The sequence below is a fragment of the Vidua macroura genome, chromosome 1, assembly GCF_024509145.1.
Source record: "Vidua macroura isolate BioBank_ID:100142 chromosome 1, ASM2450914v1, whole genome shotgun sequence".
NCBI classification, from domain to species: Eukaryota; Metazoa; Chordata; class Aves; order Passeriformes; family Viduidae; genus Vidua; species Vidua macroura.
Window position 1 is genome coordinate 10,237,175 of NC_071571.1, and position 15,550 is coordinate 10,252,724.

At 39.1% G+C, this 15,550-nt stretch overlaps 1 protein-coding gene across 1 annotated transcript in view; it reads right to left on the bottom strand.

Annotated features, from left to right (window-relative positions):
- The window catches only part of DIP2C (disco interacting protein 2 homolog C), a 308,057-nt gene that overhangs the window by 69,760 nt on the left and 222,747 nt on the right, over positions 1-15,550 (bottom strand). Inside the window, exons 12-19 of the mRNA XM_053984007.1 lie at positions 10,492-10,615; positions 9,763-9,872; positions 8,283-8,385; positions 7,836-7,900; positions 5,924-6,017; positions 5,687-5,806; positions 4,715-4,829; positions 735-874 (exon numbers count right to left, since the gene is read on the bottom strand). Coding sequence (XP_053839982.1) covers positions 735-874; positions 4,715-4,829; positions 5,687-5,806; positions 5,924-6,017; positions 7,836-7,900; positions 8,283-8,385; positions 9,763-9,872; positions 10,492-10,615 — 871 coding nt within the window. The remainder of the gene's footprint in view (positions 1-734; positions 875-4,714; positions 4,830-5,686; positions 5,807-5,923; positions 6,018-7,835; positions 7,901-8,282; positions 8,386-9,762; positions 9,873-10,491; positions 10,616-15,550) is intronic.

Genomic DNA, 15,550 nt, shown 5'->3' on the forward strand with positions numbered 1-15,550 from the left:
TAACTATTAAACAACAATCAATTGTATCTTCCTTTATTTTAAGTTGTTCAACTGAAATTTTGTAAGATGCATCATTATGTTTTATAGCTTTGGTCCATAACATTCTCTTACAAAAAAATTAAGTATTAGCCTTTTCTAGTATCCATAGCATCTTATTTAAAATGTAGCTGCCTTATGAAAAGTGTTATCTTCCTCTTCAGAAGCACTGGTTTCAGTTTGAATTTATCAACATGAACTTTTCAGCCATACCTCCTCTATCTAGTAACTGTGTGATAGCAGAAGACCTTTGGAAAAACATTCTGCAAGAATGCTTTGGAAAAACATTCTGCAAGCTTTCAGATAGCAATTTTATTGATCCTTAGCATAGGCTATGAAAATTTCCCTACTGAAACCTTTTGTCTTGGTTAGACTTACAGATATTTGTAGCCCCAGTACTTTAACTTCCTTATTTTGTCTACTAACACCTCACAGCTTAGGAACAGATGTGGTGGCAGGTTATTTAATACATGCTGCTAATGCAAGCACAGACAGACACTGAGGTAAATGCAGACAAGAAATCTTGGGATTTCCAAACCATGATGTTTTGTAAGGTAATGCTTTTGGACTAAAATATTTTCAAGGAGCTTGTAGTCCCAAAGTTTGTGTTCCGGCAACAAAGAATGGTCACCTGCAACTTTCTACTGCCAATCACTCAAATTGATGAATCATTGTAAGTTTGAAAGGAAGTTCCTCACCTCCTGGCATCACTAAGCCAACATCCTGGACAGTCAGGACAGACAGCTTTTCTTCAGAGTCCACTCGAATCACTCCGTAGGTGAGACCATGCATGGACAGAACTCCTCTTCCCGGCGGCTGGTTGCTGTCATCTGTTGGCCTACAAACACGGGTTAGAGCATCAGGGCACCATCAGGCAGGTGTAAACATTTACTTGTGCTTAATGGACCACTATTGCAAATACTCCTCTGTTTCAAGGGTTTAAAATTTCTCCTTCCTGCTTCCCCTGTTGGACCCAATAAAATCCTGTTTTTCAGTCATTTCTGAGTAATTACATCTTTTATCTCTCTTATTCAGTACCCATCCACATATATGGGACTGCTGAGATGCAAGTAACCCAAACTTTTACCCAAACATTTACACAAAAGAGCCTGTATTTAATTTTCAGAAAAAATTATAAAGATTGCCTAACCACCCAAGAGCTTTTACCTAACTTTTAAAATACTGAAAGATGATGTAGATGAAGTGGAAGGAAACTGCATTACAAATATTTGGAATTGATCAGTAAACTTGTTGAATTTTATATGTTATCTATTTTGAGGCAACCTGGCAGAGATTTACTGTCAAGTATTTGTGGAAGACACAAGGACTTCACCATCTTCATCTGAGTGCATGTAATTGAATCCTTCCTATTCTAATTTACCACATGAAAATTAAAACAAATTACACCTTCATCAGTCATGGTCAAAATGTGGATGCAGCCTCTTGGTAACGCCTCATTTTGCTCAGATTCATTGCTGTAAAATTCCACAGCATCAGCACAAGATGCCTGTCAGCTTGCTTCAGCATAAAACCACCTGCTGCACCAGTGGATACAATTATACCTATGGAGAGTGTGGCTTGAGTAAATGAGTGTTGATGTATGCAAGTTGAGTGTTGATGTATGCAAGGCAGGGGAAGGTGTCAGAGCTTTTCATGTCTGGAAGGACTCTCATGCTGTCCCGCATTTTAAAATGCAAACTGGAAGGTGACATGGTGCTGATTTGAGTTCAGATTACGCATCCATGAAGAGCAGACTCCAACTCTTTTCAGGATGGATTGAACAGCCAATATTTAGCTCACAATTCTGCGTTTTTTCCAAATACTCCATCACAACACAACTATTTTTTAACAGATAATGTCCTTCGATCCGACATTTCTCCTCTGCTGTGCTTGAAATACTAGATGGACCTCAGTCAGTCCTGCTCATGTAAGCCTTGCCCTGATGGGCTCTATAAATTTCAATTAATAGGTTTTACGAGCCATATTTCTCAAGTGACATTGTCAACAAAGAAGGATGTGAGCACGCTTGAAATTGCATTAGAGCATAACAAATGGTGCTAGTAAACAAGCACTTGTGATAAATAACATTCCCATCATGTAAAAGGAACTTTCAGTGACATTATTGATCAACTTTCTCTCATCCCTGCTCCCCAAAAGACACATTTCTCCTCATGTGCTCATGAGAAGAAAGGTCTCCTGGAGGCTTCTCACTGACTTCCAGAAGTAGAGGCCATCTGGACTTTCACCACATCCATTTTCTTGCACTACTTATCACACAAAGCATTTTGAGAGCAGCTCCTCCTACCATTTACAATCTATTTAACCACTGCTTTTTGCCAGCCATTTAAAAGGGAAAAAAAAACTGTCCTCAAACTTTTGCATTCCCTTAAGCAAGTGGGTTCAGACTAATATGCAGTAAACCAAGGGGGAATAACATGAATTATTTGCATGACACATCCCTTTGAAGATTAGGGTTTGTGATTCAGCACTAAGGCTGAAGCACCTCTAGCCTATTACTGTCTTTTTCTAAACTATAAGGTTATTTCAACTGAGAACTGGTTTTGTTACTCTTGCTTGTAGGAAGTTCAATGAAAATACACCATAGATTTTGAAAGAGTCAGAGCATTAACAGGGAGCTCTCTGGATGTCTGCTCTGCAGGGAGTCATTTTAATGCATACTTCAGCAGTAACTCTTTGGAAATTGTATGATAATGACTTTACTGTCAGTGGAGATGGCTTGAACAAAATGAAAAATACTACACCTCCCGAGTTCATCTAGCATTATCTTACCATTAAACAGAGTTCAAATAAAAGGAGATGTGTTCTGTAACACTCACTGCAGTAAGAACTGCTCTGTAATTACACAGTGAGGCACTGAAGATAAAATGCATATTTTTTCATTTTGAATTATCCAGAATGCTATGTGCTAATAATTTATTTTGTAAGGTCTCAATGCTAGTTAATTTGGAAATGAATTTTTAGTGCTTCAGAGGGCTACAGGCACAGAGCTTATGTCTTGAAAGGGCACATCAGTCATGCCATTATGAAGTTCTCCCACTTCATAACCTGTGATTTGGGCCAAATTTTCCAGGGTTGGCCCAGGAAATTAAAAACCTGCTCAGCGCTCAGCACAAGAGATGTCTGCTGCCCATTCACTTCCTCTCTGAACTTACAGGCAAGAGTTCATTCCGAGGGAGCGAAGGCCTGCACAGCCAATGGTAGGGAAATCCATCTAAGGGAAAGACACTTGGTACTTCTTGTATAAAGCTGAGAGCAGGCTGGTGGAGCTGAATGAAGGGCTGTCTGGAATCCTGTAGTTCACAGAAAGACAACTAACCTGGGTAGGGTAAGTTCCTGATGGATTGCTTTCAGATGTTCTAAACTAATAATGAGGTGGCTGAAAATCAACCACACTCTTGGCCTCATGTCCTTCCTCCTGTAAATGTTTTGTTGGAAAGCTAATTGAAAATCTAGTTAAATTTCACTTGGATGGTGTATTTAGGAATTTGTGGCAGGAAGTATTTTACTTAATGCTATTTTAGTGCTTTACATGTTTATATTGCATAGTCTAACGTGAAACAATTATAATTGGCTGCAGAAACACGAACTTCAAAACAAAGTGATTACTGTTCAATGTACAATTTTTGGAAAACTCTGCCAAAACAGACAATATTTAGACCATTTACTGTGTGCTACAGCACTCCTGACAGCATACTGCTGCTAGAGTAAAGTCTTATGAGAGGCTGAGGGTGTCGGGGGGCTCAGCCTGGAGGAAAGGAGACTCAGAGGGGACCTCACCACTTCCTAAGTGATAAGGAAGGCTGTAGCCTGAAAGGCTGCAGCCAGGTTGGGCTTTTCTTCCAAGTAACAAGTGACAGAACAAGAGGAAAGTTGTGCCAGAGGAGGTTTAGATTGGATATGAGGAAAAATTTCTTCACCCAAAGGGTCATGAAGCATTGGAACAGGCTGCCCAGGGAAGAGGCTGAGACACCATCCTTGGGTATTTAGATGATGTGTGGAAGTGGCACTCAGGGACACAGTTTAGTGAAGGCTTTGCAGTGCTGGGTTAATGGTTGGATTCAATGATCTTAAAGGTCTTTTCCAGTCTGAACAACACTGTGATTGTATAAAAATAACACTTAACAGTTTGAGTAGCATTTAGCAGTTTTAGTGGAATTTATCTATTTTATTTCTAGTCACAAATCCCTTAGACTCAAAGAGCATTTCCAGATGATTACTGGGTGTCTGTGAATGGTTAAAAAGTGCCTGTCAGCCAAAAGCAACCTGCAGAATGTCATAATTCTCTCTAAACAGAGTACTTAAGAATATGATTTTCCTCAATGGCAATTCCACTTAATTCTCCCATTTTAATTAATTTTATGCTTACAGTGGCATTTTTACATCTTTATTTACAGAATTTCCTTGTGCATTTCAACTTATTTAATTTAAAATTATTTAATTTTACAGCAATGGGAGCCATAAAGCATTCTGAAGCTAAATCATTACTCTAAAAATTCTTCTTGTATGTCTTCCTTGGACATAAACAAATTGCAAATATGCATATCAAATAGAAGTTAAATATGCAGATTCATATTTAATTTTTTTCTTCTTTTTTTTTTTTTCCAAATTACCAGATATACACATTAAATGGGTCTATTTTCACTGGTGTAACATGTACCTTCGAATAGCCACAGTGAGAGCTTCTGGTGAACTAGCACAGGGACAAATGACCTCCTGCCTTAGACCTTTACTTTGGAAGACATTGAGAAATGCATCACAGGAAGAAATGGACCCTGGGGTAAAGAAAAAAAAACAATTAGAGAAAAAAGTAATTTGATTTCTGAAGTGATGCTATTCAAGTGATACTGTTTAATATATAGGCTTTTCAGGAAAAATCATTTAAAAAGGATCCATGTCCACTGGGAAATACATCATAGCTGCTACAACTACATATATATATATATATATGTATGTATGTATGTATATGCACTTGTGTATATGCGTACAGGGAATAAAGACTAATTTTTAAACATTAAATCTTTTCATTATGCTTACTTAGAAAAGCTATTAATGCTAGATTTACAGTATCAATTTCATTGCACTGTTCCATTTTAGGATGAAGGAAATTAAGGATTTAATTCAGAAATTCCAAACAAACTACTACAAACAAGCAGAACAGCTCTATGCTGGTATCTTAAATAATACAGAGAAACAGCTCATGCTGTTAATTGCCAATGAAGTGATTCAGATGTGTTTCTCTAAAGTAGCTTAATCATTCCCCTAAAATTCTCTGTTACTTCTGTATCTGAGAACCGTCATTCAAAGGAAATGCTCTGATCCTTTCTATAGCTTAAGGTCTTCATTGCTTCAGCTTTTATAGATTCAGTCTTTATACATGACTGTGATGTTAAACAAAACTAGATTTACTGCAACTTACGTTATATGGAATATCAAGTTTTTTTCAGGAAGAGCTAAAGAAAAATATACTTTGAAAAAAATCCCAGATTGATTATTGTTTCCATAAATGTCAAATAGTTTGTAGTAGATGTATTTTGAAAATATTTTAGCTAAGATGGGTGAAGATTGAAGCTTTAAGTGCAAGAGAGAAACCCCTTCCTGTTCTGTCCTGTGCTGGAGCAGCAGAGCTTACATGGGTTTGCACCATCAGCCACTATCAGCATCCGCAGCGAGGAGAGGTTGATGTCCCTCTGGTCTCGATGTGCCACCAGCGCCCAGTGCATGTCTCTGGACTTCACACAGGCAACTTTTGCTGCAGCAACGATGAGAAAATTACTAACACACCATAGAAAAGCTAGACAGCTGTGTTATCAATTTGCACTTTTGATTCTGACTATCAAGGAAACTTTTGTATATTCTTGTTCCTTACCTTTGTATTGACAAACTTTTTGTATCCATGACAGAGGATTCACTTTCATTAAGGAGTATGGAATGCTTATGACATGCATCATATTCATTACACTCTGAAATCAAAAAGATAAAAGGATTTAAAAAAAAATTGTGGCAACTACTCATATTGTGTTATGGGCAGAGACATCTATTGAAATCACTCTGTGCTTATTTTATTGTCAGTGCTGGCATTCATCTTTTCCTATCTAGCTACCTACATTAAGATGAAACAGACACCCATTTTCCAATGCTTTAATTAAGGATTAAGGATTTATACTAATCAGATCATAACTTTTATCAGATATAACTTTTTATGCAGTACTGAAAAAAAACCCATTTTCTTTCTATTCATACTCAAAGAGGTTCACTCTAAATAGAAAAAAATGAAAAAAAACATTGGGTGAAGAATGTCTACATGTTTGCTATGTACTTAGATATTATGCCTAAGCCTGATAAACTGCCATATATATGAATACTGTACTAAAAAGGACAAAAGCAGCAAGACATCTGTCTATGGAAATCCATCTCTGGGAAGACTAAAAGCTACCAATGGTAGTGGGGCACAAATTATTTAAAAGACAGGAGACAAAGAAATTGAAATCCTAGACTAAGCAGAAATTGATTTATTTTAACAGAAAACAAATGAAGGAGGTTTTAGTCTCTCCCCAGGTAAGCTAATTCCATATTTTTAACAAGGTCATGAAAATTTCCAGGAAGTTTAGAAAAAGCAGCTGAGTGAAACCAATGACAAACCCAAAGCTGATCTCTCAGTCTGAGCCCATCAATTGCATCTGCAATTTCTCAGTGTTAAACACACACCCTGTAAATGAGTTGCTGCTTTACTTCTGTTAGCATTTGGAAATATCTCCTCAGGGCAACACACTTTCCCTCATAGCAGCTCAGGTTAAATACAGTATTTGTTTTGGAAAACCTAGGTTTAAGAAAGGTTAAGTGTCCCAGTGGATTAGTCATCTAAACACTTGGAGAACTGCAAAAGATAGTTCTCCTTTCAGTCTGGCACAAGTATAGGTACAGGAAAACAGGCAAGTACTGGAAAACATGACGTTCAGAACAAGATTAATAGCAAAGGAAGGCACAGAACAACTCTATTAGACATTTGCTTTAAACCAGTGATAAAGATCTTTTTTTTTAACATGAGATTCTTATGGGTGTTAAGCCTAATAGTTCAGAAATGTTATTACTTGCACTTTGAGAGTAAGAACAGTGTAACACTCCATGGGAAATACATATCAGACCACTGGGAATCCTGGGAACCCCCAAAATCATGGGACCCCAAACAATGACCCTTCAAGACTTGACATCTGTTCTTAAAATGATCAATGAATAGTAAACAATTTGTCAGTCATTGAATTGCAACAGCACCTTAAGAAGCAATCCTTAAAAATATGTCAATTGTCTCCCATGTCAGTTGAGGAAGACATTCCAACATCAAGTAGAAAATTAATGCCATTTAAAGTATTGGGAATAATTAATGTTAGCAAAAACATCTGTTGGGGGGAGTTTTGACAGGGAAGCTAGTCAGGGGCAATAGAACTATGCCACTGGATCATATCCCTACAGAGGCAAGTACTAATTTGATTTGTTTCTGCTATAAAATTTGATCTCAAAATCACATATTGGTGAGATAACATGATAAGAATGGGGTCATAGTACTTGACATGATACATAAAAATACACGGACATCTTTACCATGCTCATTATGGGTGAGTGCACTAGGAGAAGACCATGGGTTTAAATGAAATTTATTTTGCTTTCAAAGCAGAAAAAAATGCATTAGAAGAAACTGCAGGACATCTCAGTTTGTGACAGCACTAAGCATATTAGGTTAGTTTATTTTCAAATACTCAGAGAGAATAAAAAAACATACTTACTGTAAGAATTCCATGCCATAAACCAACATCCTTCTTGAAATCTAGTACATTCACAATTGTTTCAGCTGTCCAACAAAAACAAGGCAGAATTTATTTTTTAGAACATGGCATTGACCCAAGGCAAACCCACTCAAAGGAAGGAAGCTTCAGTATAACATGACTGATGACCTCAAAGGTCAACTTTCAAAGTAAATCTCCACTGCAGGATTTATATTGGTTAAGACATTATTTGTATCTCTTCTATAGGTATTTTAAATATGAACATATTTCCTGAAACAAATGGAAAAAAAAAATCACGTTTTTAAATCTAGAAGCCTTTGGCACTGAACTGTGTAAAACATAATATAGGCAACTGATGAGAAATAAATTGAAAACCCCACTTGATTTTAAGGATGATGTACACTGATGATGTACACATGTTTTAAGGATGATGAGCACACTCTGTACCTTCTGTGTATCCACAGGCCTGGGTCAGAGCTTGGCAGTGTGTCAGCAGTGCAATCCTTGTCACAGTTACCCCAAGCACACTTCCATCTTTACATGTTTTGTACTAAAAAGAAATAAGCAGGGAAAGTCGGTGTGAAAGAATTGCCATGTTTCCATTATTTAATAGCAATGTTTAAAGTGTTTCCTCTGCAGGTGAATGATGGACACATCTAATGACTCTATTTTAAGAAGGCAGCAGTACTGGGGAGTTTTGGAGACATTTCTTTGTTAAAAAAGGCAATTTTTTTTTCAGATAGGCTTTCTCTTTTGACTGAAGATTCCCAGGTTTGGTAACTGAAATGCATGTGTTGTTTGAAAACAGGCATTATGGAAACGTAACTCTAACAATTCTGATCATGTCAGTGACTAATGAACTGGCTAGATTTAGCAGAGAATAACCTAATTTCAGCCTCTTCAGTGTTTACATGTTAGATTTTATAGGCCAACCAGTAAACCCCAGCTTCTCCCTTCTGCATCTTATAAGGCATGTGATAAGAGCTGACTGCAGAATCTTTGCTGGGTGCTGTGATAATAACCTATATGTATACAGTCTGAAAGACACATGCTCTTTGATCAGGAGAATGTGAGACTCATGAAAAAGCAGCAGAAAAGAGGCGGGTGGCCATTGGTGATTATTGAAATAATTTTTGTAACTTTATGTAAGTGTCTGAGAACTATCAGAACAGATAGTATCAGAACAGAACTATCAGGGACAGATAACAAATTAAACATTTATCTTTCTCCATGATGAAAATGATCAGCAAGATTGAGAGTGAAGACATCTCTGCTTCTTTAGCCCAGTGTCCTGACTGCACAAAGACAGGAAACACCTTTGGTCCATTCACTTGCACTTAGTCTCTTTGAAGAATAATTTAAATTCAATATTAACATCACTGAATTCAAAGCATTTGAGTCTATGCAGAAGGGGGAGAAAATGATGGGGGAAAAAAGGAGGAAAATTAAATTTCAACAGCATTGCTAACTTTCCCTTCCTGATGCTGTTCTGTTCTTGGTAGTGTGACTCATAAAGCAGTCAGTGGCAGGCAAGCATTTGAACAAGAAATTCTTTCTCTTTCAATGGGTATGAAGGTTGTGATATGAGAACTGAAGCTTCACTGTGAACCTTGTCATCTATCCATCCCAAGGCTAGTGGGCAAGCCCACACTGAACAGAACCAAGATTGCTCAAGGCAAATGTAATATAACACTGCAGCAGCCATATAAAAACATTAATGTTAGAAACACTCAGAATACAATTTAACAATTTAACAATACTGATTCTGAAATCAGTAGTGGTTGAATTTATTAAAAAACATTACTTATTAACAAGCTAAACCAGGATGTTCTTTGCTTCTGTGACTCCTGAATGAATAATGATGTTTACCTCATTCAGAGTGCCATATGTAATGATTTGAGGAGAAGATGCATCTTCATTAACTCACCTCAATGTAAGCTGTGTCATTGTTGGCATCCTTGATGTGTGGGAACCAGTCACGAGGTGGCTTGGAGAGGTGTTTAGACTCTGTGACAAACCACAGCAGCTTTGGCCACCCTGAGGTACAAACAAAAGCCAGCTTTTGTTGAGTTTCTGCTGGATAAGACAAGACAAAAGCCTTCCTTGCCAGAGTTTTATTCTTGAAAAGTCTGTGTCACCATTACCTAAACATTACTTCCTTTGAACCTCAGTGTAATATGGGAAAGAAGATTTTGCAGAACTGCTTTTTAACGCAGCAACTGAGGTGTTTTTAGGCACTCCCTGAGGGAATGGCTGGGCAGTTTAAGCTGTTATTGACCCCAGCAGTTTCATTGACACTCCCCTGTCAGAAGTTACTGTCCCTACACTTCACTAAAGGAGTGAATTGTATGAACATTTCTCATCTACTACAGTCCTAAGTCTGTTGGTTGAATTTTTGTGGCCACAGATGGTCTCAGCAGCCTGGCTGAGCCAGCAGAGAACTGGATTGGGAGCACTGGTGCTGCTCTCCATCCATGAGGCTGGCACAGCCATCACTGCTACAGTGACACACCAGGACAGCAGTGTCCCAGCAGCCCAGCTGCTCCTGTGGCAAGGGTTTCATCACAGGCCTGACCCTCATCCACAGCCATTAAACAAGAGCAGTTTGTTGTAGTAAATGACCAGTGAGAGCCACGATAAACTAGGGCTAGATTACCTTTAAACTGTGGTATCTCCCCTGTGGGGCTTTTAGGCAGTCCTTTATGGCATGCATCGCTGGTCAAGGCCACAGTAACTCCACAGCTTCCAAGCAAAAAGCCTATTTGTTGACTTCCTGCATCCTAAAAGATGACAAAATACACAGAATTGATTAGAAGTGATTACAGGCTGAGAGCACTTTTGTCCTTGGGTCATGTTATTTTGAGAGGAAAACAGTCTCTTTCCTTTAAATTGATTTCCTTTTAGGTGACTATCAAAACTCATCTGTATATTGACAAAGGAATTCCACAAGCTAGGTATCCTCTTGTCAGTAGCAGCATAAATCATAAAGACAGTAGAAGCCATCAGATGGCATCTGCTCTTGCATCTCTTCAGAAATGACAAGTGGCTGGGAGGAATGCCTGATCTGACAGAGGGTTGTTTCATGTGGAGGGATCCCTGGAGAAATTGCCAGACAGGGCCCTCATAAAGTTCACCAAAGTCCTGCACCTGTGGAGGAACAAACCCCTGTGCCAGAATAGTCTGGAGAGCAGCTTTTTGGTGAAGAACCTGGAGGTCCTGGTGGACAGCAAGCTGAGCATGAACCAGCAGTGTGCCCTGGCACGAGGAAGGCAAATGGCATCCTGAGCTGTGCGAGGCAAGGCACTGCCAGCAGGCTGAGGGAGGGGATCCTCCCCCTCAGCACCAGTGAGGCACATCTCCAGTGCTGGCACCAGTTCTGGGCTTCCAAGCAGAAGACACAGAGCTACTGGAGTCAGCAAAGGGCCACTATGATAATTAAGGGACTGGAGGATCTCTTCTATGAGGAAAGAGTGAGAGCTGGAACCGCTCAGCCTTGAGAAGAGAATGCTTAGGGAGGGATCTAACCAATGTGTACAAACACCTGAAGGGAGGGTGTGAAGAAGATGGACCCAGGTTCTTTCCTTACTTTGCCCAGCAACGGGACCAGAGGTAATGGACACAAACCAAAACAGAGGAGGCTCCCTCTGACAATAAGGAAACACCTTTTTACTGGAAGGGTGACTGGCACAAAGTGCCCATAGAGGTTGCAGAGTTTCCATACTTGGAGATATCCAAAAGCTACCGTGGATGTAGTCCTGGGCATCCTGTTTGAGCAGGGAAGCTAGACTAGGTCACCTCCACACATTTCTGCCAATCTCAACCATTCTGTGATTTTGTGACAATTCTAGAAAATTATATGGATTACAGTTGCTTCCACCTGGAGAAAGCTTTTAACCATTAAGACGTTATGATGGGTGTACAGTGGTGAGAGTTGCCCTATTTATGTTGACCTAAGCTGATTTGTCAATAACCATTTCATTGAGTAGTTACAGGCACATTTCAGGAGCACTACATACAGTCAAGTTCCCATTAGAGAAAGCTCATTACATTTTACTTTCATCAAGGGGATAGAAGCAGTAAGACTAAGAAGTCATGTAATGATTTCCCAGCCTAGGCCATAGTTGTTCTTTAAGAGATGCTGTGCTTCTACAGCATTACGTCTGCTTTATGTATAGAGTTTTGTCATTACTCTTTTATGAACTTTACATCTATCCAACAGACTCTTCAATAGAGCAAAGCCCTGCATGTAAATGCATATAAAAATCTTAACCCTTTATTCACAGAACTATTCTACTGAAAACCACCTAAAGAGACTCAAAAGATCAAATTAAAATATCTTTCAAATCAACCATAGAGCACACTTAACAATGGAAACAATCAGAAATATGGAACAGTTGCCTTAATCTATTGATTTGTTCAAAGCAAAATTCTATGATGGAAAAAAAGGCCCAGAGCCTGACTAATTCTTAATGCAATTTTTATGTAGTCAAATAAAACCATCTAAAATGGAGAAGCAATGAGAATAGAGGAAAAGGAAAAGCTTAATTTTCCATACCACCTCAAAAATATGTATATGGCAGCAATTACCAGAACTTTGATAGCTGAGCAAGCAATGTGAGACAATTAACTGATCTGTCAAAGTCTATGCTATATAACTCCTCCTATCCAGAACTATTGTATTTGCTTTTGCTTACTGTAGCCAGAAGGCTTATAAAACCAGGAAAAAATGAAGATGTATTTTTTCAGCAAGGCTTTTTAATCTTAAGCTTGTGTATTATCTTTGCCCATATAAAAACAGACAATGAGAGTATTCTTTGAAAAACAGAGAATAATACTGGTGTCTCCATGAACAACACTTTGGGGAGCATGTTGTTGGTCCCACCACACCTGCACCAGAGGGGCTTCCAGGACTTAATGGGCTTTGTCCAGCATTAATTACTGTCCTCACTGACTCTCATGTCAGCTGCTCCACATCTGTGTTGTCAAACCTATGGGACAAGCACTTAGCAAGATCTAATCCTGGTTCTACATGAGGATGAGACCTGTCTCCAATCTTGGAGTCTGCTCAGAGGAAGGAAACATGGGTGCCTGAACAGTGCAGGAGGGATGGCTGTCCTGAGGGTCCCTCAGAGGGAATGGCAGCAAGATGAAGGCTGGAATGCTCCATGGAGAGCACCACTCCTTGGTCAAGACAGCTTCTGAGAGCTGCTACTCTGTCACCTATAAAGGGAGGTCATGAGTTCCTTAAAATATCAGATTCATACTACCATTGCTCAAAATTTCCCATTAAATTTAATCTAATAAATGTTTATTAATATATGTATGAATTTCTAACTACCAATTTAAAAAGGCATATAAATTTTATAATTGAATGCAGCAATGGCATTGATCTCAGTTTTAAACTACAACGTTGTTGTAACTGCATATCCCATAAAACACTGCTACAAACTGTTTCACCTCTATGTCAAGAAAATGCCAATTCTCAAGCAATGAAATTCCATTTAATGCAGCACTTTGTAAACAGAAATTAACCTAACAAATTCCATTAAGAAGTCTAACACAAGGAAACCAGTAGAAAGTGTAGACCCTCAAGCATCAGCATACCATGGCCCTGGGGGATGCATCAGCTAAGAAATCACTTGTCAAACTCTTCTCACAGCAAAAGACCACAACAGAAAAAAGAAACTTGTATTAACAGTGTAGAGTTTTTATCTAACACAAGAAAGAATGACTACGCTTTCCCTCAGTGCCATATCAACTGCCTTAGAGGATATCCACATAAATATTATTCATTCATTTGTAGCAGTTCACACACATACATAGATTTCTTAATACAATCTATGCACATGTAACAGTTTGTAATAGCACAGTGCTTTACATCAAAACAACCCACCTCAAACAGCATTAAAATTGTCACCTGATTCTTTTCTGAACAGATATTCTTTTAATTGTAAGGAAAACATGACTGAACAATCATGTGATATAACACTGCCACAGGAGATTGGAAGACTTTCACCAGGCATGGACAGTGTGTTTCACAGGCTTTCAAATCCCACACCATGCTTTGGTGGCCACAATAAATCCTGCCTTGCAAGACAAAGGCAAATCAAGATGCTGAAGCCAAGGTGCTGTGAAAGACACTCTTCTCAAGGGCCACAGGAGCTCCAGTTGAGGATTTTGCAGTATGAACCCAATGACTTGGTGTCCATCGATTCCACCTTCAGTCTCAGTCTTTCACACCTCATAAGTAGTTATCCTCACCTTCTGCCTGCTTCTGGTGGTTCCATCCTGACCCAGAACCTAAAACTACTGCATAGAACAGAGACATGAAGAATCCCTTGCCCCATATAGGTTCTCCTGTGATAACTGGTGCCTCACAGAAGAATTTGTTTCTAACTACTCAAGTGGTGTTGGGATACTGGACTGACAGCCAGGAGGTGGAAGACCTGAAACCTTTATACATCCCACAGACACACCACAATGTTACTTACACACTCAACCATGTAAACACGACAGTCTTTGCTGCTCCTCATACCTCAGCATGACAGGCCCAGAACAGCGAGGAAGGGCAAAACTTGTGTTTGAAAAATGAAGTTTGAGCTAAAAGTGCAACCCTTTGCCTGAGGCTGTCAAAGATTACATGTGGGCCACAAAAACGGCTACTGACTTTAAGGGCAATGATTATTGCAGATTTGACAGACAAACTATTGTATTGGCCTGCCTTTTGAGTAATGTGAAATGAATTGTTGCAATGGTGAAAATTACTCTTGGTTGTGTCACCAAGAGACACAACCAAATAATATTCTGCCAAAACCCCCAAATCCTCTTCCCCTCTAAGTAAAATCAATCTCCTACCTGTGAAGGGAATAGATTTTCAGGACACACTGGTTTGTCAGAAGTGTGACTTGCTATTTTAGTTATCTGCTACATGGCAACCCCCCACTTGCCATAAACACTTTATTTTGCTGAATGTTGTGGGGGTAGAAAAAAATTGAGGGAGCTAGTGGAGACCAGGTGAAACAACTGAATGCAGTCCCAACTGCAGACAGGGAGAGACTTGCCAGAGATGCTCATTGTCAAATCCTCCACAACTGACAGTCTGAAGTAACACGTAATGCAGGTGGAAGGCAAAACGCAGAGCTGAAGGATTGTAGCATGAAGTTTGAGACCAATTGCTGACTTTGGAGCTGTCACTTTACATTTCTTGAAGACACAGCACTTGCTGGGGTATGAAAATTGAGGTGTGCATAGCTTTAGACTATGTCTGCACACACCTAGAGAGATCAATCTTTCAGATGAAGCAAGCCAGAAATCCTCTCTGCTGTAGGCAGCCATTCAAAGTTCTCTAAAGACTTTTATTAAAGGTTCCCTAAAGGTTTTCACCAGTACTTGGAGACAAACTGTCTTCTTCCTGCTGCAGAGTGATAATTCATTGTCAGGATAAAAAAATCCCACGTGTGGCTGCATTTCAGCATGCTGTTAATGTCATTTCTATAATGCTTTGTGAGAGTATCTGTGTGAAGGAAAACAGTTATGATCCCGTCTCCATGAGTGAGAGTGCATGTCCTTATCTAATAAGGAAGGAAGAGACAGCCTGTGCAAAGGTTGGCCTGATAAAGGTTACTTCTGTTCACTTGCAAATCCCAGACTGCTTTCAAAATGAGAATTATGTGGTGGAGCATCACAGACTGAACTAATCTTGTTTTCTGTTACAA